The 25,950-nt window shown below is 35.5% G+C and overlaps 1 protein-coding gene across 1 annotated transcript in view; it reads right to left on the reverse strand.

Moving 5' to 3' along the window:
• Positions 1-25,950, reverse strand: part of ERBB4 (erb-b2 receptor tyrosine kinase 4) — a 1,176,406-nt gene that overhangs the window by 138,965 nt on the left and 1,011,491 nt on the right. The window contains exon 19 of the mRNA XM_059395472.1: positions 24,552-24,737. Within this exon, the coding sequence (XP_059251455.1) occupies positions 24,552-24,737 (186 nt within the window). The remainder of the gene's footprint in view (positions 1-24,551; positions 24,738-25,950) is intronic.

Here is a 25,950-nt window from a genome sequence, read left to right on the forward strand (position 1 = left end):
TGACCCTGAGATCAGGACCTGAGCCAAAACCAAGAGTCAGACACTAAACGACTGTACCACGCAGGCACCCCTACAATGTCAAGTGATCATTATTATTGACATTTGAAAACTGATTCTTCATCTCTACCCTCTTTTGGCTTTAGTACCTTGGAGAAGAGATAATGAACACCAACAGAAAATGAGTTACATTCCAGAATTTAAAAATTTTTAAGCTTAAAGGAAAAGTTTCAGGAATCAATTTGTTCAACATGATCATAAAATTAATCCCCCTTCCACACTCCCATCATTTCTCATATCTGCACCTATAAAGGACTTTAAGTATATATATATTTTTTAAACTAATGGATAGAGGCCATTGCATATAGGGGGGAAACACAAATAAACCAACCAACAAACTCTCGATTGTGAAAGCTGGAGTCCCCTTAACTCAGCGGACATTCTGTGTGCCAGTAACTGGGGAAGAGACAGGTCCTCAGACATGACAACCACAACTGGAAGGTAAGCCTTGGAAAAGTCTCACTCTCTGGACTCCAGAGATGCCTGAAGAATTGTTTGGATAGTATGGGAAGATGAGTAGTACTAGGGACAGCTGAAGTAGGAATCCTGAAGGCAAGGAAGAAAAATACACTATCAGTGAAGATAGCTGCAGAGTTCTTGAAATTAAGAAATAAAAGGAGTCATCAAAGAATTCAGGAAATAAGAACTCAGGAGCTGAGATACATACCATCATATTATGACGCTGGCTTGCAACTAACTGATGGGTTCCTGGAGAGCCTATGAACTCCATGAACCATATGAACTCTATGAATCCCTATGAATATTGGGGCTTTAGCTCATGGTGTACCATAACACCATAATCACTCTCTCTACCTTGGCCCTCCTCCCAACCAAATATGGTAGAGTAGGTAGAAAATTTCTGTAATGGAAGTTTTCAGATTAAGGATAAAGTTTTTTTAATTCTGTAGTTGTAGCAATGATAATTTCATTGAAGTCTAAAGGTGAAATACCAGAAACTGTATGCACATGAAGAGTGAAACTTTTTTTTTTAGTTTTTTAACATAATACTGAAAGTTAGTTTAAAACTAAAATTAAAGAGATATAAATTTTTCCAATAGTTTGTATCCACTTCTGTGTACCAAGATCCTGACATTCTCAAGGGTCTCACCATTTTCTCAACTAGTTCAATGGTAATGATATTATGTATTTCTCCATCTACTACAATGGTTAATGATGATTTTCATAAACAGAGCAGAGGACAGAAAAGGTAATTTCTGTATAAGATGTCGAGCTCAATTTGCTTAGAAATTTCTTTAATTAGTTGAAATTTCTCAAAAGAGTAAAAAATGTTTTTTTTTTAAATTTTTAAGAGAAGGGATATTTTAAAATGATATAGTTTTGTAATCAGAGTGGTAGAAGCATAAGATAATTTGGAAAGCATTTCTCAAAGGTATAAAATGCTAAATTGTTCACTTTCTTAAGTCAGGCCCCTCATTTTTAAACCATCTCCTGTCAAAAAGAAAGCTTTAGATTTGTAGGTGCTTTTATGTTACTATAACTTCTATGAAGGAAAAAAAGAGAAGGGAGTTGAAGAAAGTATGTTTCCTTAAAGTATATTCTTTGATATCAAGATAAATACAGCTTCCAAATATAACATCAAAGCCCAACTCAACATTAAAAATTCTTTAGTGAATTTTAAAAATTTATACCTGTACCACATAAAACACAGACTGAACTGAGGTATAGGCTTTAAGAAAAGTAATAAAATACAAGTCAAAATGTAAGTTCATTTCATATTTTATCAATGTGTAAGAGTTATAATATCAAGGCAAGTTCTCTGTAAATCTCTCTCATTTGCTTTTTTCTCTAATCATTGTTAAGGACAATTAAAACAATTCTGAAAAATACGAGGTTTTTTTTGTTTGTTTGTTTTAATGCCTCCATTCTGATATGGGAGCCAAAAAAAAAAAAAAAAAAAGATTTTTTTCTGTGTGTTTTCATTAGAAAATTACCACGATCTTTCAGAATACAATTTGAGAAATTTCAATGAAAATGAAGACAGGGTAACAGATATAAATTAAGGCAGACACAGAAACATCAGTAACAGTTATCCATACTGGTTTATTGTATATTGTTCTCCTCAATAAAAATAATCATGAACTTTCTAGTCATTTAGTATTCTTTAATACGTAATCAGATCGCAGAATCTTAATTTGAAATGTGCCATGAAGATAATCCAGTAGTCCCTTCTGCTGTAGACATCTCTCTCACAACAGATGGGGCAGGGAATAATCTAGACTCTGATTACTTCCACTTACAGAAAGATCATGACTTTATGAAGCATCTCATTCTATGTTTACATGAATCCAAGTATTAAGTGGATCTTCCATATACAGTAAAGGCTTAAGTCAGCCTTCTTGTCATTTAGGACCTTGGCTATTTTTTTCCACCGAATTTCAAATGACAGAATAACTTTACTCTTTTTCTAAGTTACAACTTTTCAAAAGTTTAAAGACAATTACTGTATCCCTTATTGGAGGTGTCTTTTCTAGGCTATAAAATTCCTCAGGTATTCCTCATATGATACTGTTCTCTGACCAGTCACCAGTCTAGTTTCTTTATACCTAAATCGGACCCAGAAATAAGCATAGTATTAATAAATGCAATATGTAGAAGACGAGCAAACCCTCTTATTCTGGACACTGTTCATTTGTTCAGGAGGGCCAAGTGTGAAATAGTGTTTTGAAGTACCACAACAAGGTACCCCTATCAAGAAATTCTTTACCGGGGGTTCTTAGAACTTTGTTGTACCATGCGTGATGTCCAGGGAATCTGTGATCCTTATGTATTTAATGTGAATATGAATATGTATATTTTTTAGGGTGGAAAGCCTATAAACTTCTTCTAGATTATTTAGAGTTCACAACTCTAGGGACATCTGGGTGGCTCAGTTGGTTGGATGACTGCCTTCGGCTCAGGTCATGATCCCGGAGTTCCAGGATCGAGTCCTGCAAATGGCTCCCATCTCCACGGGGAGTCTGCTTCTCCCTCTGACCTTCTCCTTGCTCATGCTCTCTCTCATTGCCTCTTTCTCAAATAAATAAATAAATAAATCTTAAATTTAAAAAAAAAAAAAAGATATGCTGATTCTTTAATACACATTACTATTTAACCAGTGCTCCCTATGTGCCTTTGTGCACTGACTATATGAAATAAAGTATAAGAATTTGACCATGATGTTTGCTTATCATAGCATTGGCTCCAGACACATGGAACCCTCGATTCTGTCATCTAAAAAGTTATCAATTCCTGCCAGATTTATCTAATTTAAAGCATGCCTTATGTCTTCACCCACGTAATCAGTAAAACATTTGACCTAATGCGGCTAAGAATAAAATTCTCTAAAACACTACCACAGACACCCAGGTTGATGTTGGTGTATTAATCAAAGCTATTTGGTAAGATTATTCTTACCAAGTCAGCATTGAAAAATCTTAATTATCCCACGTCTTTTCATGTTCTTATCAATTGTAAAAGCTTTGCAAATGCCTTCCTGAGATAAGAGATACGCTGTCTGGAGAACTTTTCTGATTCACTCATCTAATAAACCTGTGGCTTTGATTTGTTTTAAATGAGCACATCTGAGTCTGTTTGTGTAATCTTTCCTTACCTAAGTGGTTGGAACCATCTGTTTATTAACTAGTGACTCAGATATGGTTTGCCTTCATAGTCTGAATTTAAAACATTTTCTTTTTTTACATCATTCACACACTTAAAGCTTTCTGGCCCCCTTCCTGCTTTCTGTAATAGTTTCAGGAATTCTGGTTAGGGTTCCAAGAGCACACTACAAATCTTTGGAATATAATTCATCTGAGGTTATTCAAAGGACTAAGTGACTCAGTATATCTCTTCATCTGTCTGTTTCTGTGCCTTATTCCTATGTCTCTCTAACCTTCCCACTGTAAAGATGATCTTCCCCAATACAAAGACAGCATAAAGAGGAAATGCTTTCCATCTCTACTTGCATTTCACACAGCCTCAACTCATTTTTCTCTGTAGCCTTTGTGCAAATGTTACTTTCAGGTTTGTGCCAGGCTTCATCACTTGACCTTGAATTTATACACTGTTTCTTGTACACATCCTTGAAATACCCATAAGTCATGCAAAATGCCTGTGTAGTCCCAGTCCAGTAAGTCTTGGAAATACTGCTGATATCAAATTTACAGCCTTGTTAACAATTCAAGCTCATTTTGCTTATTATCCACTCCCTAAGTATTCCTATAAAGATACCTGAACTCATAAATATTGTCTGTGATCTACCTGCTTATACATATGAGAGCCCATATTCACTATATACTTCTTTTGATCACTTACTATGCAATAAATATTGTGCTGGTTGGTTGATCACAAATGTGAAGATACATAGTATCCACTCTTTACAAATCATGGTCTGGTAGAGAAGAAAAATTTGTATTCATAACTACAATGCAATGAAATAGATGAAGTAGATGTTTTCATCCTAAGACAGTACCCAGATGGGGGTCAACATCCGGTGGGAGCAAAGAAGGAACTGGATAATGTTTAAGGAGAGGATAGCATTTAAGCTGTTTTGAGTCCTGAATAGGGTCACTGGAGAATGATAACTTTTCCCCAAAAAAGATTTTAAGCAAAAGGAATTGCAAGAGGTCAGATTGATGAATATTTCGGAGAGGTTATGATAAGAACTGGAAAATTATCTTTGGATTTGGTCACTGATTATTGCTAAGAGAGCAATTTCACTGTCTGGCTAGATACATGAAAAGTTTTTAAAAATTGTTTGTGTATTGTTTTGTTTTTCCACTGCAGAGTTATTGGGACATTAGAAATACATACAGGTAGTGTTATAGCGGACGACACTACTAGTTTTACTGGACGGAGGTATAGTTAGCTTTGAATCCTAAACAGGATCTCTATAGAATAATTCTTTTCCAGAATATTTTAAGCATCTTTTCATGATTATTCTTTTAAATCTATATATGTATGGATTTAAATCTTTATATTATTTGGTATTCATACATTATACATTATTCATTTCATATATATATATATATATACACACATATATATGTATATATTCATTTCTGGAAGGAAAGGTCAACTTTCTGCCTCTTTTTTGTGATTGTATTTAAGAAACTGGTACACTTGCACCTCCCTTTTTGGTGGTGGTGAGTACAATGGGATGTTTCTCTAAAGTCTTTTTTTTTTTTTAAGATTTTATTTATTTATTTGTCAGAGACAGAGGGAGAGAGAGCGAGTGAGCACAGGCAGACAGAGAGGCCCGCAGAGGCAGAGGGAGAAGCAGGCTCCCTGCCGAGCAAGGAGCCCGATGTGGGACTCCATCCCAGGACCCTGGGATCATGACCTGAGCTGAAGACAGCTGCTTAATCAACTGAGCCACCCAGGCGTCCCGCTCTAAAGTCTTTTTAATCAAAAATAGGAATTTCCGGTTAAATGCATTTTGTTTGGTTCTCAAAAGATATAGTCTATTTCTTCATCAAGACCCCGGAGTTTTGAGAAGCCATTAAATTTTTTTAAAAAATTAAAATCTGCTCTTGGATTCCATCTATATAGTTAATTGTTCACTTCCAAAGTCCCTTTTTCTTTTCAAAATAAAGTAAGAAAAAGAAATCAAAGTGCCTTTTGTGTTTCCATACACTATCTTTTAATTTGAAGACCAAGACTTCAAAGTCCAAGTCTTGAAGATACGGCTCTGTTATTTTAGCAGTATCATTTGTTTCACTGTAACATACAGTTAAATGTGGTTGCTTTGACTGGTCTTCTCTTATACATCAAGAAGGCAGCATGCTACTAAGTGTTTTTTCACATACTGTAGTCTCCCTTTTCCTTAGCAAGGAATGAGTACCAAAGCTCTATTCAGGATAAATTATTGTTGCAACTGGTTTTGGGAATCCATAGCACAGAAGATGTTCTTCATCAAATCTTTATCCCATGAAATAAGTACTAATGCATATAGCTGTTACAATCCCCATGATGCATATTCTCTTCTTCTTCTTTTCAACAGTAGTTTGTTTTAATTGTTAAATAGATCATTTTCATCAGTATGATCATTGTGAAGCTCATCAAGTTCTAAGTAGGAGGCATAATTAAGTTCTCACTCCAGCAGACTTTGTACTAAACTATATTCTTTACATACATTAATGGACTTGTGAGTTATGTTGACATTCACAACTCTACCAGGTAAGTACTTCTATTAGCACCATTTTACAAAGGAGTACCTGAATTTGAGAAAGATTAACTGAACCAAATTTAAGGATGTGATCCATGGTGGAGTGAGGGTCCACATTTTTTTTTAATATATATTGATATTGATCCCATGACATAGATTCTTTTGATTTTCTGGATTTCTTCCTCTTAGATTATTACTTTCATTCCATCCAAGAAATCTTCATCCTCTTTAATAAACTGGAGCATAGAAAGCATTCCCCAAGTCCTTTACTCTCACCTCTGGAAGGGAGACCGGCATACATTTATAGCACATATAATTGGTGAGCGCCTTAGGCAGAAAGACAAACATAGCACATGGCCTGCAGGTTGCTAGAATAGTTCCCTCAGTGCCTGACTGCTGGGGCATTAAAATGAAGCAGTCCTTTGTGGGTTTCCCTAGACATTCTTCCTCTAAAACAGTCAAGGATAAATATCTCTTTGCTCTGGGCTGCTGACTGTGACACTGTTGAATGGAAGAGAAGGGAGAAGGAACTCCTCGGATCCGATTTCATCCCAGTTTTTCCATTCCTCTCTCCTTTCCTGGTTAGTCTGACTGCATCCCATGGAACTGTGATTTGCAGGACTTATGGAAGCTCTTTTTATGATTGGGGACAAATACCAACTAGATGCTTTTAGCTAATTGGGGTGACTATACTTCTAAACATTCAATAAGATACGTTAGCCAAGTTGGGAAGGCTGTCAGGTGAGTAAGGGGTGAATAGGATGCCTCCAACAGAAAGAGAAGAGAGTCAGAGACAGACCCAGAGACAGAGATAGAGAAAAGGAGAGAGGCATTATTATGCCAAGAGACATGGTAAACATACCATTTGTTTAGATCATCATTTATCTCTCATGCAAATGTTTAAGAAGTCTCCTAAGGGTTATCCCACCTCCTTTTATTCAGATGTTTGTAGTTTGGCCTCCAGGTTAGAAAGAAAATTAGAAAAGATCTTAAATGGCCATTATTTCAATGGCAAAGTCCCTTCAGACATCTATGTGCATTTAGAGTAACACCTTTAATTTGCTTTCATAATTTCAATTTTTAAAGAATTAGAATTCAGCTTTTATGCCTGCCAGTGATACCCATGTAAAGTCACTATGTTATGAGTAGTATAAGAAGACTTATGATGCCTATCCCTTTCTATCCTCCAGGTCATGTTTGCTAAGATACAGATAGAACTTAATAGAATGCCATCACTAAATTTATATATTAGTGAAAACAGGAAGCAAGTCAGAGGTTGTCCTAAAAATCTGTATTTTCAATTTTATTCCATCTACTCGATGGGAACATTATTTGGTAGCCTTGACCAAGAGTGGCTAAGTAATAAAACTTCTATCTAGGTTTCTCCCCCATTATACTTAAACACAGGTTCCCTCTTCACACACACAAGAATGTGTTTTCAAGTGCTTTAGAATTATTAATGAACTGAACTCCCTCAGGAGTGATTCCTTTAAAATCCTTAAATCACAATTCTTTGAAGATAAAAAAGTACACCTAATTTAACTAACTGCCTTATCTCACCCAAAGTAGAAGTTTTTAAATTCATTCAGTCCCAACAAAGAAGAGTACACCATGTAGTACTTTTCTGTTAAATCTCTCTTACTCAGAGACATGGAAGAGCAAACTGCCAGTATAAGGAATCCATATTTTTTCCTGTCAGTGTTATATGTATTTTGGGGATAGAGAAATTTAGAACTTCCAATGTAGTAATTTCTGTTGACAAGAAAATCAAGTAAATTGTAATGGGGGCTGTTTTGCTGATAAAATTCCTGATTCTGGTAGTCTGCCCAATGTTTTAACAGTTTATAAATTGTTTATCAGCCTTTCTAAGACACACCAGTAGGGAAAACAAAACAAAACAAAACAAAAACACAACACTATCTCAAAAGGCAGCAACATCCGTAGCTTTGAGAATACGCTTTCTGTGGGTTGCGTTTTCAGTCTTTATTGTGATTCTCCCTTGCCTACAATCCAATTTCTTTCAGACCCATATGGTGCCAGTTTCTTGAAAGCTTATTGTAGTAATATTAAAAATCTCAATCTAAATATCAAATTAGCCCCCAAATCATAAGGAAATAAATCCATGTGGGCTCACAAAATTTCCCCTTCAGGCCCTGAGAGTCTAGTTATTTGTTTCTTTGTTTCTTACGAGGAACAAATTGTTTTTAGTGTTGCATTTTATAAAGGATTTAAAATGTATGGGTGTCCCCTAAAGTATTTGATTTTTGTGGCATTTTTAAAAACAATCATATCTTGAAAAATCTCAATATTTGAGCGATGATCATAAAAATTGCTTTGGGCTAAAATTCTGTATTCTGTATCAAGTTTCACAGGAAAATTTTACAGCTAAGTAATAAACCTGGAAAATACAGGTTTATAATGGAAATGTTGACAGACTCTAGCAGGCACTGTTGTAATATCTTGAATCTGATTTAAAAGAAGTTTTCAATAAGGTTTTTCTAAGCCAGTCTTTTGGGGAATGCAAGTTAAAGAGAAAAAAAAGAAAAGAAAAGAAAAAGATTTCTACTACCTCAGTGATTGATGAAATGTGAGGAATTTGACGCCAGATACCAGGGTAGCTGTGAAAAATACAATGGGTACTTGTAATCGACAATAAGCATGGGCAGATGATTGGAAGAAGCTACACGGTTAAAGTCCCACTGCATGGAGACATTTTGATATAATGATAGTCCATAAGTCTCATATGGATCATACTGGCCTGTTCTCAGAGTAGTAATTGAATAAACTATCAGCCCTTCTAATTATGCTTTAATAGAAAATTTTCTGCAGGATAATAACAAGAGTAGCTGGCAAACAGGATTCTAGAAGTAGTCAAGTCGTTATATGGACATACGTAAGTGTGCTCTCCTACATTTTCCACAAAATGAAGATACAGAGTACCTGATGTGGGTCTGTTTTTATACCTTAAATTTTACTGTTTCTGATGAGAAATAAGATCTATTTTCTTCAATTACCAAATGAAGATGGGAAGACTAGCTCGCCATGGGTATGGTCCATTTGAGGTTACTGCCTTGCCCTGGCCCTGGAGTTGTACAATACAGGGGCCTTTAGAGAACTGCTATGTGGAAATGCTTGGGTCAAGCTAAGGAGGAGACTGTTCCAGAATCACACCTCTTTGTTCATCAGCTACATGACCCAGAACAATTCAGCTAAGTCTCACTGTTTTCATATACAATGGGAATAATATGGACAATAATAAGAGTGATAATAATAGTTAACACCATTGATTGTTACTTTATTACTGTTACTGCTGTGAACCGTCCTTGCCAATGTCTATGAAACCAAAGGATGGCAAGGACAACCTGTTCCACAATGCTCTGATCAGCACCAGTCATGGTTGGTTGCATCCCAGGGACTGGGGGAAATTCATGAAAAATCTCTACCCCGCAATGTAGGGACATTGGCTGTACACTCTTGCTTTAGGGATTGCCATGCATGCCTCCAGTCTGTAGTGGAAACTGAGTCATTTCAGGCTGATGCTCTGACTTGATGTGCCAAATCTTTAAAGATGCAGCCATTGGAAATTTTTTTTAAAGATTTTTATTTATTTATTTGATAGAGAGAGATCACAAGTAGGCAGAGAGGCAGGCAGAGAGAGAGGGGGAAGCAGGCTCCCTGCTGAGCGGAGAGCCCGATGTGGGGCTCGATCCCAGGACCCTGAGATCATGACCCGAGCCGAAGGCAGAGGCTTAAACCACTGAGCCACCCAGGCACCCCTGGAAATTTTTAAAGAATATAAACAACTAGACTCTTAAAATGTTTTGATAATATATTTATATTTCATAAATTGAATACCAGCACTGAGATGAAGAACAGTCATGATATACAAAAGCTCCTCTGTCTCACCCATATTGATTACATTTTTATGGAATTCTTTAATCTACAGATGAATTAGTGTAAGGATTTTATTTTATTTTATTTAGCACTTAATGCATCCTTGGTGAAAGACTTATAAACTCGATTTCATTTTAGCCTAATAACTAGGGCAATTTCATACATACTAGAAGGAATATGAAAAAATAGGGGAATCATTTATTTTGTTTTAAAAAATGAAATAATTCTAAGTTTAAAGCTCAATTCAGTCTGACATGTCATCTACAAGAGACTTCATAACAAAATCCTTGGCTTAAGCCTGATACACTATAGTTTCTAATAGAGCAGTCCCATTAGTAAACTGTATTCATGCTAATATGCTTGCTTGGGGCAATAATCATCATAGTCCCTAGTTCTGGTCCCTGCCAGTGAAAGTGCACCAGGAGTGGGTGATGTAGTGTTGTAATTATACAATTAGCCTTGTCAAGGCATGGGGCATTGGGAATAGCAGGATCCTGAAGCTTAAAATGTGGCTAGCTGATAGATGACTGTCATTAAGCTTATCCTTTGTTCATTTTGTGATGGGGTAGATACTGAGCTTAGGAAAAGGATTCTTAATGAAGAATAAAATGTTTGACCCATAGCCACTCTTCTTTTATGTGCTCCCAACCACTCAGCTCACCCTTTCTTTCCATAACTACACACATATTCTGTTCCACTCTCACCTTAGCCTGATGAAAAATAATAAACATCGGCCAGCAAGCTCTTTTTAATCCATCAAATTTAGTTGATAGAAAGGGAGATTTTGTACAAATAGTGTTTAGCCTATTACTTTGAATCATGACAATAATGGATCTCTGCATCCTATGCTCTTTTCCATATATACATTGTGAATTGGATATTGTGGAATTTTGACTGCACAGAATTAGTCTATATTTAAAATATAAATTCCTCTCATTAATATATTTAAAGTTATATAAAAATAGCAGCTTATATATAATATATGTAAATGTGTCTATTTAAGTTTGTATATATGCATGCATATAATATCATATAAACTCTGTATATTTATTTCATCACCTAAAATACTAAATTGAATTATTCTAAATTTTGAACTTTCTCAGAAGGTAGAAGATTGGCATAAAACCTTAACTGCGTTCTCTCATTTAGTCTGTCTTCCTTATTAACGTAATTTTCCTCTCTTCTGGCTCCATGCCCTCTGGGTTTGATTGGGCTATCTTTCTTCTACAGCCAGTGACCTACTAAACCACTTTACTATGGTAATTAGGTGTGGAAGTAGGAGTGTAGATGTTTCCATTAAGTAACTGTAAAAGCGTCTAACACTACATTTTGACTGTTGTGTCCCTGCTAGGTCAGTAACACAGAATCCAATTCTTCTTTTTAGCCACTTTTCTAAATCCCAAATCTGCGAAGGATATCCTTCGAAGTAAAAGTCTACCAAATTGCTAATGGTAGAATTAGACTTAGTGTTCAGAGTATGATATGTCCACTGCAATGTATGAAAAATAGTAAGTTCCCAAAAATGTTTGAAAAAATAAGTCATTATTACAAATACAGATCCCAGCAAGACTTGAGAGTACAATTAAAAACAAAGAACTCGGAAGTTTGGGTATAAAGGGATGGCACAAGGTCATGAGATAGTTCTAGATCTTAACTGTGGTGATGGTTATATTAATCAACACACGTGAAAAAATTGCTTAGAATTACACACATGCATATGCTCACAGCTTTCATGGAAAACTGGGGAACGCTGAGTAAGTTCTGTGGATGGCACCAACATCACATTCCCAGTTGCAATATTGTGTTCTAGCTATACAAGACGCTCTCACTGGGGAAATTGGGTGAAGGCGAAGTAGAAACCTTCTTTAATTTTTTTTTTAACTTTCTATGAATCTACAATTCTTTCTCTCTCTCTCTTTTTTTAAAGATTTATTTATTTATTTGACAGACAGAGATCACAAGTAGGCAGAGAGGCAGGCAAAGAGAGAGGGGGAAGCAGGCTCCCTACTGAGCAGGGAGCCCGAAGCTGGGCTCCAATCCAGGACCCTGAGATCATGACCGAGCCTAAGGCAGAGGCTTTAACCCACTGAACTGCCCAGGTGCCCCTACAATTATTTCAAAATAAAAAGTCTTTTTTTTTTTTTTTTATGCTATCTAGAGACGGAATTGGGCAGATGTAGAGGAAGTAAATTCTTGTTTTTCCCTCAGCCTGAATACGTTTTTTCCTGCTTGCAGACAAATCGTTTGAGCTCCTCATCCTTTGTTTCTCCCACGTGTAGCAAAAGGCAAGAGTGCTACCTCTCTGAATTACTGCAAACATCTTGAAATCTGGGGGGAAACATGGCATTGCATGCATACATATAAAAGATCATGGGATATATATCACAACTTCCTGAAAGCAACGTTTTAACACCCGTCTAACTCAACGCTTTTAGAAACAAAATGCATAGGGGAGCCATAAAGTAGATACACCAGCCTTGCCACTTTGAATCTGCATTTGAGAACATCACCACGCTCCTAAAAGCTGCCACAATACCAAGCTTCACATAGTCATGACTAATAGACGTAATTGCAAACACTTTACACACATGAAGTACAATATAATCCATTTGGGTTGGATAGCTTTCACTTTTCTGTCAAAAAAAAAAAAAGCTACACTAAAAGTACTAGCTAGGGCATACATTTACAGCAAAGAAATTAAGTTCTTTACTTTCTGGATGTATACGGTAACTGAATGAAAACGTTGCCATTTATAGAATGGAGTAACTTCCAAGCTGAATTAGAGTGGCTCAGCATGCCAAACAAAGCCACAGGCAAAGCAAAGCAAAAGGGAAGCTTGCTATTTTATAGGTTAGACAAGAAATAACCTACAATGACTGCTTCTCTGAGTGAGAGGCCTTCATATTTCATGCAAACCCCAGGAAACAATTAAGGCTTCATTGCAATTCTGGGACCTGTGCTTTAGAAACTGCATCAATAAACTTCATTTTCATCTGGTGCATTCGAGATTCTCTGTTATCCCTTACTACCCCTTTTATATCGTCCTCCTTTAAGGCAATGAGAATTTGGCACATAAATAAAAAGCACGAGGTTATTTCGGGGAGGGGAAAAACACAATTCAAATCCAGCCAGGTGCTTTATCACCAATTTGGGAAGTTGCAATGTTATTAGACATTCTGATATAAAGATGGAGAGGGAAAACTATCAGTGGAAAAGAGAGATTTAAAGAAAAAGAAAAACACACCAAAAACAACCCACAACTGTTAGAAGGTAACCTGAAAACACGAAAGTACATGGAAGTAAAGATCTAGCTGCCTCTCATTTAATGTTCTATATGGGAAAAAGTTCATTAAGTCATTTAAAAGTTATCACAAGAGTGATAGGATCTTCTGGACTAATTCTCTAATATGGTAGAAGTTATTTCACCAAATGTAAACAAGTAAACAAGGAGCCCACGAATCTTACAGAGCCAGGGGAAGGGGCGCTGGCTGTTAGCTGACCTAGGCTGGAATGTCTGGTGAGACCAGGGGTGCAAGGGTAATACACAGATTCAGATCCTGGCTTTGTGACTATGAAGAACTGTGGCTTTAAATGGACTCTGTCACCTGTTTGGGCTTCAGTTACCCCATGTTCAACACAAGCTCATCAGATGGTCTTCAAATGGGCCTCTGTGAGGACTCCAGGAACCTCAAAGTCCCAAGAAGCTCTCGCAATGCCATCTGCTGCTGTAGTTATGGCTGAATGAGATTTCACTTAAAACAATTGCATGCCTTAAATTTTTTTTTTTTTTTTTTTAAATCACTGAACTAGATAATCTTCCAGGGCTCCTTGCTATGCCAAAATTTCAACAAATTCTGATATTAATTTTTCTTAAATATTCACCACCTCTATAAAGTAACTTTTACTGGATCCTTTCCATGTAATTTTGCTATTATTTTCCTTTCTTTCTGTACACATAGAAAATTACTTGAAGGTATTAATTTGGGTTTTGTGCATGTTTCTTTAGAATAAATAAGAAAATCTGTTATTTCCAGTTTGAGCTCTCCATCTTAAAATGGTCTGGGGAGTGCCTGGGTGGCTCATTTAATTAAGCAGTCTGACTCTTGATTTTGGCCAAGATCATGATCTTGGGGTTGTAAGATTGAGGCCCGTGTAGGGCCCCACATTGGGCATGGAGCTTGGTAGAGATTCTCTCTCCCTCCCTACCCAAAAGGGTGAGAGTTTGTACTGCAGGACCTAAAATTGTCCTTCTAAGGCACCAGCATCCAGGAGGTAAGTCTCTCTTAGATTCTGTTTTTTTGAGAAATTAACATACCTTTCTACTTGTGGAAGTGGTGTGGAATGTGGATAAAGTGGAACTCAACAACCCAGAGAAAAATGGTTACATTCTCCAAGACCAAGAAGGAAAGAAATAATCATGAGGGGCAGTTCCAGAAGGGAGCCTGGAGTGGGCTGCACGGAGGTTATGCTCCTACTTTTCACTCTGAATCCACAGAGCTCCTACTTCTCATGAGATAGTGTGTGGATGGATGCCTAGGACCTGGGGACCTGAAACCATGAGGCAGAGATTTGTAGGCATATACCTGGCTAGCTATGAAGGAAGAAGAGAGTTATGAGAAGCAGAGCTCAGTCTCTCCAGTCACCCCATCAGCCCCGTCTAGATCTGCTGACAGCCTGCCAACCCAATAGGTAAAGGAGCCCAGCGAAGTTCTCAGACCCACCCAGCAGACCCAAACTCATGAGAAATAAGTTATATGCCAAATATTTCCCTGGAAATCATTTATTTCTCATCAGATTCTTCAATCTCCCTAGAAGAATCCTTGTGGGAACCCCCCAATACATGATTAAAATGGAATGTCTGGCCGAGTATGATATTACAAGTTGGTATAATTTTAATTTAGAAAAAATATTAATGCAATGTTCCTCTAATATGTCATCTCAGATCACTTTCATTTAATATGGCGTTAATGATGGAAAAACTTCTCCAGGGCAGATTTGTACTTTGTCCTGGAAAAAAAAATTTCAAGTGAACCTTTTAATTGTACAAATGTATAGCTTTGTACTTCTCCTAAAGTGGCTAACCTTGAGAACACTGCTCTGTGTGATTAAAAAAACCAAAGAGCAAAACCAAAAGCCAAACAAAAAAACCCCAATGCCAATATTTATTGAGCAATATTATGTTAGGCAATATATTAATATACTGACACATTTTAGTATTTTATTTAATTGTTACAATAATTCTACAAACTAAATGTTGTTATCCTGATGTTTGATAAGGAAGTTGAGAGAGTTTAAAAAACTTGCCAAAAATTTTACAGCTAATGACTGGTAGTTGGGATTCAAAGCTAGATATTTCTAATTTCAAAATCCATTTCCTTCACCATTATAATCATAGTGAGGTCTCAAAGGGAATTTGCTGTATTTGTGAGTACAATAATAAATGAATATAAATGAATAAAGTAATATAATAAATGAGTAAAAGTGAATAAATATATATACATATATAGATATATATATTTATATTCCTGTTCTGTAGAAACTTCTAATTTTTCAATTAATATCAGTTGTTCCTATTTATTTATTAATTCAAATTTGATAAACATAGCTTTGCTTCATTTTATATAAGCACAAGTTTTCTTGTTTGGGAAAATAGGTCTCAAAGTTCTCACAACTGTAATTCAGAATTTATTCCAAGATTGTATTTCTCTGTGGTTGACATTCTTTCTGTTACATACTCAGCCTTTCTGTAGAAGTTATGTCTAATTGTTTTGATGCTAATAAATATTAAATAATGTATTATAATTTTACTTAATATTATAATTATATATTAAGCACTAAATCTTTGGTAGCAAATGCTCAAAGCCAATGTATGATCTCATTTAACCATCACGACAGCTGGACAAATGGAGATTGTTGCTCATTTTATAGATGAGGAAACAGATTTAGAGAAATTAAAGAATTTGCCAGTCATACAGATGATAAACGGTAGAACTAAAAGAGGAACAGAGTACTACTTCCTTCTAAATTCTGCCCTAAAGTACTAATGGATGGTACCATCTCTCATCTGTCACCACATAAGGCAATATTTTTTGTTTACTTGGTTTTTGTATCTGTTTTCTCCAATAGAATATAAAAATTACGATAGAGGGACTTGGGTTGTTGCACTTTCTCAAAATCCTTGATCTTGGGATAGTACCCACTGCATCATAACTTGATTTTTTTTAGGTGAATAAATACATGAATCTTTCCTAAAGACCACATATATTCTCCTTTGTGATTTAAATCTCAAGTGTCCAAGGGCTCCTGGGTGCCTCAGTTGGTTAAGCATCCAATTCTTGAGTTTGGCTCAGGTCAAGATCTCAGGATCATGAGACTAAGCCCAGGTTCTGCACTCAGTGGGGAGTCTAGTAGAGATTCTCTTTTTCTCTCTCTGTCCCTCTCACCACTCATGCACATGCCTGCACATGCACACGCTCTCAGTCTCTCAAATAAAACAATAAATCTTCAAAAAAAATTAAACGTCTAATGAAAACATACATTTAAGTAATAGAGAGAGAACTTGCAAGTATTCACTTATTGGGCTGCTGCTTTGGGGGGGAAACTGAACAATGCATCTTCATGAGGTAATCCATGACTTGTCCATCATTTTTCATCCTTGGTCTACTTTGAGGCATGACCCTGGGAAAGTCACTGAAGGTATTTATTCTGAATACAATTTTACCATTGAGTCAGATTCATGCTACTATATTTCTCTAAAGATCTGATGAAAATTTATTAGAATATATAATGTATTTAAAGTTAAATAATAGCAGTAAAATGCTAAATAGGTTAAATAAGACATAAGGTATAAATACATAATATTAATAAGATAAATAAATAAGCTCTCATCCTTGCATCTTCCAAAATGTGGTTATGTGACTAGACAAAATTTAAATTGGTAATTGTTACTAAATGAGGTTTGGCTATGCTACTAACACCACGGCTTCTAGTCCACCTTTGTAAAATATAATAATTTTTCTGTGTCAAAATATACCCCCAAATCCATTCATTCAATTGACATTTGCAAACTTCTAAACAGTATTAAAAGTCATTCTTCTATTATTAAATACAGTAAGTGACCATTTTATCTTTTCTAGAATGCTAGTAATGTTCTGTCTCTTCCCTAGACTATTTCAAATTTTATATATTAGTATATATAATACACACAATATGCACATAGAATGTATATATGTAAATCAACTGAGATCATATCTACATACAGACTTTAGTCTTAACTACAAACAAATCAGAAATTTCAGTTCCCAGTTCAAGCACTTAATAGATATCAGACATTCATATTTGATCTAATTTAATTCATAAAGAGAAAATGGCTGGATAAAATGGGAAATTAATTTTCTTGTCACTCTTTGTACCTATTGTGAGTAAAAAAAATGGACAAGAGGAAAGAAAGAAAAGGAGGATTTGCTTATGCAATCTTAAGACTTTATATCTGTGTACAGAATTTCTTAAACAGAAATCAGCTCTCTTCCAGTCCTTATGAACTGTTTTTGAACTAAGAATGGTTCTCTCCATTTTGCCCTTCACACTAACTCTTTCTCTGCTACCAAGGATAAATTAAACTAAGTTCCACAAATACTCTCCAATGTCACAAAAAGTCAGTTTTCACAATAGAATTCTCATTAGCACCAAAGAGGAATATGATATGACAAGGAAAGTAATTTGGGGTTAAAGTTGAGTGTGAAAATAAAAATGAAAGTTTAATTGAGAAAATCAATTAAATTCATCTAAAATTATACCAATCTTTAAATAATACAGTGTTCACGGAAAATACAAATGTTCGGGTGCCTGGGTGGCTCAGTGGGTTAAGCCGCTGCCTTCGGCTTAGGTCATGATCTCAGGGTCCTGGGATGGAGTCCCGCATCAGGCTCTCTGCTCAGCAGGGGGCCTGCTTCCTCCTCTCTCTCTCTGCCTGCCTCTCTGCCTACGTGTGATCTCCCTCTGTCAAATAAATAAATAAAATCTTTAAAAAAAAAAGAAAATACAAATGTTGGAACCAATCTATTTGTAAAGAATAAAAGTCGGAGCCTTATTCTGAGGCAGAATCTAAATTATTTTGTTTACATGTATTAGGTCAATTTTTAGTCTTTAAAATATTGAGTGACTTTTATTTCCATTTCTTTTCAGAATAATTTTAATGATAGTTCAATTTATGACTTAATCAGACAATGAATGATCTTAAAATCTATAGTGGATCACTGACACGTGTTTTTAGAATCATCTCTTTAACTAGTTTCAAGGATAAACCACTGAAAAAGAAAGCCCTTGGAACCTTACATTTGAATTAAACTGAAAATTAGAGTTAGAGAAGAAAATCTGACATTGAAGTAAAATGCACTGACAAAGCTCTGAGAAAGGTTTCAAGATTTTGAAAAATAATAGTAGCCTATACGAAGTATTTAGGCTTTAACAGTACAGTAATAACACCAACAAAAATGTTTCAAATAAGCTTTTCCTTAAAAAGCAGTCAGGAGCTAAAATTTGTGTGGTAAATAGGAAGTCAGACCAATATTAACCTTTTCTAGCTGGAGATTGAAAGGTTAGAATTTTCTTTTTGTTCCTCTTCAGTAATGGATTATTTTATTCAAAGCATTACCCCAGACCTCAGCTATTTGCCAGTTCATTGGTGGTTTCACATGGTTTCAATATTACTAGAAATCCAATTTACTGACATGAAAATTAGAGACCATAATAATAGCAAACATAGGACACATCTTAGGAACCTGTGCAGAAAAACACATGAGGATGGGGGACTCATGGCCTTTTTTCCAAAGATCAGAAATATTGAATATTACACATGAGATTATCTCCTCTTATCCCTAGCATGGTCTAAGAACAAATTCTATGCCTTTCACAGCCAAAATTTAAAATTGAGTATTTTTAAATGACATTATAAGGGTGTTCTTTGTCTGTTGCTTTCATCTCAGATATACCCAAAATAGCACATAGTATACATTTTTATTCTATGCTAAGCAGAGTTTTTAGCACATTACAAATATTACCTTATTCTCATAATTACTCCATGAAATAAGTACTATTATTATTCCCATTTCAGAGCACTCAAGAGATTAACTAACTTGGGGCACCTGTGTGGTTCAGGGGGTTAAAGCCTCTGCCTTCAGCTCAGGTCATGATCCCAGGGTCCTTGGATGGAGCCCCACATCGGCCTCTCTGCTCAGCAGGGAGCCTGCTTCCCCCTTCTCTCTCTGCCTGCCTCTCTGCCTACCTGTGATCTCTGTCTTGTCAAATAAATAAACAAAATCTTAAAAAAAAAAAAAAAAAGAGAGATTAACTAACTTGTCTGAGGACACACAGCTGATAAGTGGTGGATCCAGGATTAGAACCCATTCAAACTGGTTGTAGAGGCTGTATGCTTAACACAGACTAGAGCGAGCCAAGCCACACATTTTAAATTTCTAATGTATAGCGCCACTTGTGATCAGTATTCATACTGCATAATTGTTCACAGAACAGCTTTGAGCTTGCTTTGTCATAATATTTTACAAGTAAAACTTAGTTCAAAAAAAATCCTTCAATATTGAATGGCTCTCCAGTACTTTCTCCTGAAAAGATAACATAGATTCTGATGGTAAGGCAATAAAAAAATTCTCATGAAGACAATGGGAAGTATTATTCATGGTAAGATCATTTCTTTTATGGGGTTAATGATGAGACACAACTACAGACACCATGCTTCTCACCACTCCTCATATTCAGAAGTGCTGTTGAAGAGAGCAAGGGGCTTTCAGCTGCTGTGGTGTGTATGTGTTTGGAGAGAATTCAGGCATCCCAGTCATGTTGTCCCTTAGGACATAACTTACCCTGTTTTCCTCATTTATGAACTGGGAGAACAATGGGCCCTATCTGCTAAAGTTTCAGTAAAGATTAACTAACACAATGTACATAAAGCACCAAGAAGAGGTCAGGTGGGTGAGACGTGCTTTATCTACATTTACTCAGGTGTGTAAGACATACTTTATCTACGTGTACTCAGTCATTATTGGTGCTATTCACCACGAAGTTTCTTCACTCTAAACTCAGGTACACTTTTCAGAGTCTGTTAAGCTATCATAAGACTGCTTTCCCAACTTGCTAGCAATAGCTACAAAAAAAGGAATTCTCATCATTATCTTCTATTATGGATTCATAAAGCACCAGGAAGGCATATTGCATTGCATGAGCATTAAATAATAGTATATTCTGCTCTGCTTACCAGATTAAATTAAGTTCCAAATACAGTGTATGCAGAGTGAATATGGCTGCCTATAAGAAGAAAACCATTTTAGTGTTTAAATTTGTGTTTTCTATGATATAAAATTTTGTAGAATGATGTGCCATTGGAAGAATGGAAAGAAAACTGGGAATATGGGTGAAATTTGAAAAAAAATATTTTCTCCTTATATATAAAAATATAAATTAGTGGTTCTACTATTTATTTACTAGCTTTGTGAATTTAATCAAATAACTTACATTCTCTATGATTTTATCTGTGAAAAGAAAATAATAATGGCACCTCACAGGTTTGTAATGAGACAAATTAATTAATGAATAAAATATGCACAGTAATAATTTACAAAGAGTAAGAGCTGCTTGATGTTAGCTATAATTATTATTGTCCTATCTATTGTTGTATTTTCCATAGGAATGTTATAACTCAAACATACGTCAGTCATTTGACAGTATCATCCCCAATCCTTCCAGCTTTATCAGTGAAAGAAAGGATGTAGCAAAAGCAAAGTGGGTCTTGGAGCAATTATGATGCTTACTTTCATGAGCCTTTCTTGGAGAGAATTGAAAACAAAGAAAAAGTTTATCTAAGTTACAGAATAGTGTAAAGTACTTGTGTTTACTAAGACCATCTTACTTATATTTTGCAGACATTTTAAAAATAGTTCTCTGTTGGGGTGCCTGGGTGGCTCAACGGGTTGGGTCTCTGCCTTCGGCCTGGGTCATGATCTCAGGGTCCTGGGATGGAGCCCCGCATCCAGCTCTCTGCTCAGTGGGGAGCCTCCCCGCCCCCCCCACTTCCTGCCTGCCTCTCTGCCTACTTGTGATCTCTCTCTGTCAAATAAATAAGTAAGATCTTTAAAAAAAATTCTGTTTTGAGGCTTTCAACCTACAGCTAATAAAAGAGTGTTTTTAAACACTCTCCTTTATTCTAGGATGAAAGTTCTAGGAGCTGAGCCAGAAACTTGCATTGGGCTGTTGTATTTAATCTTTGCAAACCACTATGAGGAAGTATATTAGTTTTTTATGGCTGTATCTAATTACCACAAATTTAATGGCTTAAAACAATACACATTTATTTTCTTATAGCTGTGGACGTCAGAAGTCCTGAATTGGTTTATAAATTGGAATAAAAAATCAAGGTGTATCAGGCCTGGACCTTATAGGGAGAAACTATTTTATTTCTAGGGGTAGACTCTATTTTCTGGCTTGTGGCCCCTTTCTCCATCTTCAAAGCACATCATTCCCATCTTTTTATCTTCACTTACTCCCATTTATAAGGATTCTTAGATTACATTGGGCCCATTTGGATGATCCCGGGTAATCTCATCTCAAGGTTCTTAACTTAGTAACATTCACACATTCCCTTTTAACATTTATAGTAACTTACTCACAGATGCTGGGGATGACACTTAACGTCTTTGGGGGCAGGGAATTTCAGCCTACCAGAGGTGGATACCATTATTTTCATTTTGCAAATACGAAAAAAAAAAAAAAAGTAGTGATTATGAACTCTTAATACACTGAGAAACAAAATTCCAAAAAGGCTAACTTACTCAACTCACAAAACTTAAGTGATCACCATCATATTACTGTAGGTCCTTCTGACCCTAATGCTGTTTCCACCACACAGTTCTGCCCCTGAAGTAGGAAAAAAGACAAAGGATGGGTTCCCTCCTTATGTGCAGATATTTTCATTTTTTATATGAGTTAAAATATTTATTAAATGTTTACTGAATGGCTACTATGCCAATTTCTGGTGCTAGGAAGAAATATGAGTCAGACTGAGTCAATAGCTAGGTAATCAGAACTTTTCCCATGTATTTAAATACATGTAACTCTTCAGTCTACATTAAGAGTCCCAACCAAATTCAACTACCTAATTGAAAGCCTCAGTGTCATGTTTGATAAACCTTTGCAATTTGCTATGTCTGGAACTGAACTCTCAAATTTTATTCTATAATCCCTCAGTATTCACCAGCTCAGGAAACAGCACCACCTCACTCCCCCACAATTGATCAGTATTACAAATGCCTATATTTATCTCAATAATATATCCTAATCATATTTACTTCTCCTGTTTTCATTACATCCAGACTTCTTACTGGTATTTGCATTTCCATTCTTGGATTGCCTTGCTCTCATCTCTGCACACAAATGGGCATGATCTCATTAGAACATAAAATACTTCGACACCTACTATATTTATAATAAAATCCAAACTTGTCATATGAGACAGGGCCCCCACACATCTTTCTCTGTTTAGGACATTTGTGTGCCTGTTGTCTTGGTGTAACTAGTGAAAGAGCCTTCTTTCACTCCTAAAATTGTCCCAGTTGGATGATAAATTACATGGTCACCATATCCAGAGGGTTCTGGTGGAATCTTTCCTCTGCCTAAATTTTCTTCCCATAAGCAAACTCTTCTCCCAGGACTTAATAGTGTCTGCGTTAAGTCTCTGCTATAAATATTTTTCTTCAAAATCTGAACCAAAGTATTAAGTATACTCCTATACTTAATTGTTTCCTCTATTGACTATTCATGCCATTAGGGTATACAAAGACAACCATGCCCATGTCCCTGTTATTTGCCCTAAACACTTCAGGCAGCATAGTACCTGACAAATGAGAAGTGTCTACAGATTTTTATTAAAAGATTAATGACTAAGTAAACTTTCCATACAGTCAGATAGTTTTATAAACACTCAGTATAACATTTAAATAATAAAAATGTGTTTAGGATATTAGTGACTAAAACCAATATAGAATCAGAAGAAGTTGCCTCTGTTTGGAGAAAAATGTTGAGTAGGGAAGGTTCTATAAGGGAAGGAAGCCCAATCAGTGTTGATAGATGGAAAAGATCATGTTATGTGATCAAGAAGCTATGAGGAAAGATTTCTAAGCAGAAAAGCTGGCAGTCACAAAGGCAAAATGGTTTAAAACAGTGTGATTATTCTGGGAACTCAAAGTAGTTTCTATTATTAGAGTGTACAGTCTTGCATAAATGATATATTAATGTCATGAATCCCTAAGGAAAAAACCTAAATTATGAAGAACACTGCAGGAAACAGAGAACAGCAAAGAAATTTGAACCTTACTTTTGTTTTCGTCTATAGTGTTAGGATGATTTGAAAATTTCTATTGCCTGTTTAGCTCACCTTACAATTCACTGAAGTTTAGATATATAAATCGGTTTTTGAAATTAAGTCAAATTTGATGTAAATAAAAGTTGAAACAGAGAATTAAAACTCATCTCAGAACTATTTATCTAGGAGAAAATTTTCAAGAAATACTCTAGGTATAGATAATCAATAAATATGAGATAAACACATAAATGAGTTCTTTGGATATAAAAAGTCTACAACAGAAGTTTCACACTGGTGGACTTCAGGACATAAATGCTTTATTTGGCTTCCAGAACAATTCAAAAGTTTGAGCCAAGTTTTAAATTTGGAGAAGTCACATTAAAAAAAAAAATCCAGAATTCTGGCCCCTCTGAAAAATTGGAAGACCTCATGACTTTGGTGGGAAAAAAATGCAGTCCTACAGAGGGCAGTAGGTGTTCTCCAGCTCATCACAGATGGCCGTCCCTATCACCCCAGGTGCTGAGATCCATGGCACTTCCGTTATGTACGTTACATGCCATGCCTTGCATGAACCCAACCCCCCAACCATTAAAGACTAATTGAGAATTATCAAAATGTCTAGGAAAATATTTAAAACTTGTTGATCTGTAATACTGAGAACTGAATGTACCCACTATCTTAATAAAATCATCTAAAAATGGAACAATTCAGACATTCAATCTTTGTTTTCTTGGATTTTGTTATTTAAATTATATTTAAAAAGAAAACAAAAACCAAACAAATTTGGTATAACTTTTTCTTTTTTTTCTCCTGACCAGTAAGCTATTTGTTTTTGCATCTGGTCCATATACCACAGTTGGCAGTAAAGTAATCCAAAGATGTATAATATGTGCTTCATCTGTGCTTTGAATGCAAATACTTCCCTATATCTTCCAATATGGCAAAAGCAATTTATTTTACTTAAATCTATTGAAAGACTAAACATATTTTCAGTATCCATACTACCCTAGAATAGGAGAAAGCAAGTTAGGGGAGTTATCTCCATGGGAAGTGTTAGACACTTACCTTAGCTATCTGGACACACCAGTTAAGCAGCAGCTGGGATCCAATGTTATCCTTGTGTTCATGGACATAATCCAACAGGCATCCATGGGGCATAAGCTGTGTAACCAGCTGAATGGTTGGGCTCAGACACACACCCAATAACCGGACTAAGTGTGGATGGTCCATACTTGCCATGATCAAAGCTTCCTATAAAAAAAATTAATAAATAACACCATCATTTCAACTCAAATTTCCTTGTAGCTCTATATTAATGGTGCTGATCATAATTTTGAAAATGTACTCTCATTCAATGGAATCAATTAAAAATGAAAAGACATTAATGCAGCTATTATATTCTTAAAGTGATTTAACTCAAGTAAAATTAAGTGAAAAATAAAGATGACACTTTTGTTAAAATGGAAAATGTCATAGAATTAAATGCATATAATATTAATGTTAGTGTTTTCTCTTTTGCAAGATGCACAGTATTTGATTTTATTTACTGCTAAATTAGTTGATACTGAAACCTAGCTTATACTGTGGATTTTTAATTTTTGGTCTTTAGTTCTAGAATACAATAATCTATACAAATGCAGTTATTTGAATGTTGTAAAAGGTGACCCAAAGTTAATTCATCCATTATTAGTATGGATTTAGAGAGCATACACAGATATAATTTATAAATTATAAATATCAAAACTTAAACAATTATAAGCAATATGCCATTGTGAATTTATGCAGAAAAATAAGCCTTTTAATAAGACATTTTATTCCCTAACTTTATCTTTATTCAAATTTATTTCATTTCTAAAATTATAAGTGATGTATTATTCATAGAATCATAAAATTTGAAAGCTAAGTAAGACTATAAAAAATTGTCTACTCCAACTTTATTATTTCATAAAGTGAGAAAACAGCTCTAATTTCTTTATCATAATCATGTCACTTTGGTTCAATGAAGATAAAATTGGACATATGATAGTTAAGTAGTGCATCCTAAAGTTAGCCTCCAGTTAAAAGGTATTTTAAGTATCTTTACTACAATTTGAAACAGGACCTTACACACACACACACACACACACACATACACACACACACAGGGGGTGGCACATATATGGCAATTTATTATCAATCAGTTTACACTGAAGCCATGAGGATTATTATTTATTGTAGCATTTTCGAATATTTTCTGTAACTTTAAAATTTTTCAAAACAAAACAAAACAAAAAAACTTGAGGAGAGAAAGCTATATTGACCTTTTGTTTAAGATGTCATGGCAAATTGAATATACAAATTTATTTCCATTTCCTCTCAATTCCACTATACTAGCAATAAAGGAATCAATAAAGAGGAAGACACGAACAGTCATAGAGAGGAGGCAATGAAGATAGAATAACAGGAGTAGGATGTGGCTTACTAG

This window comes from Mustela nigripes, chromosome 3 (assembly GCF_022355385.1).
Source record: "Mustela nigripes isolate SB6536 chromosome 3, MUSNIG.SB6536, whole genome shotgun sequence".
NCBI lineage: Eukaryota > Metazoa > Chordata > Mammalia > Carnivora > Mustelidae > Mustela > Mustela nigripes.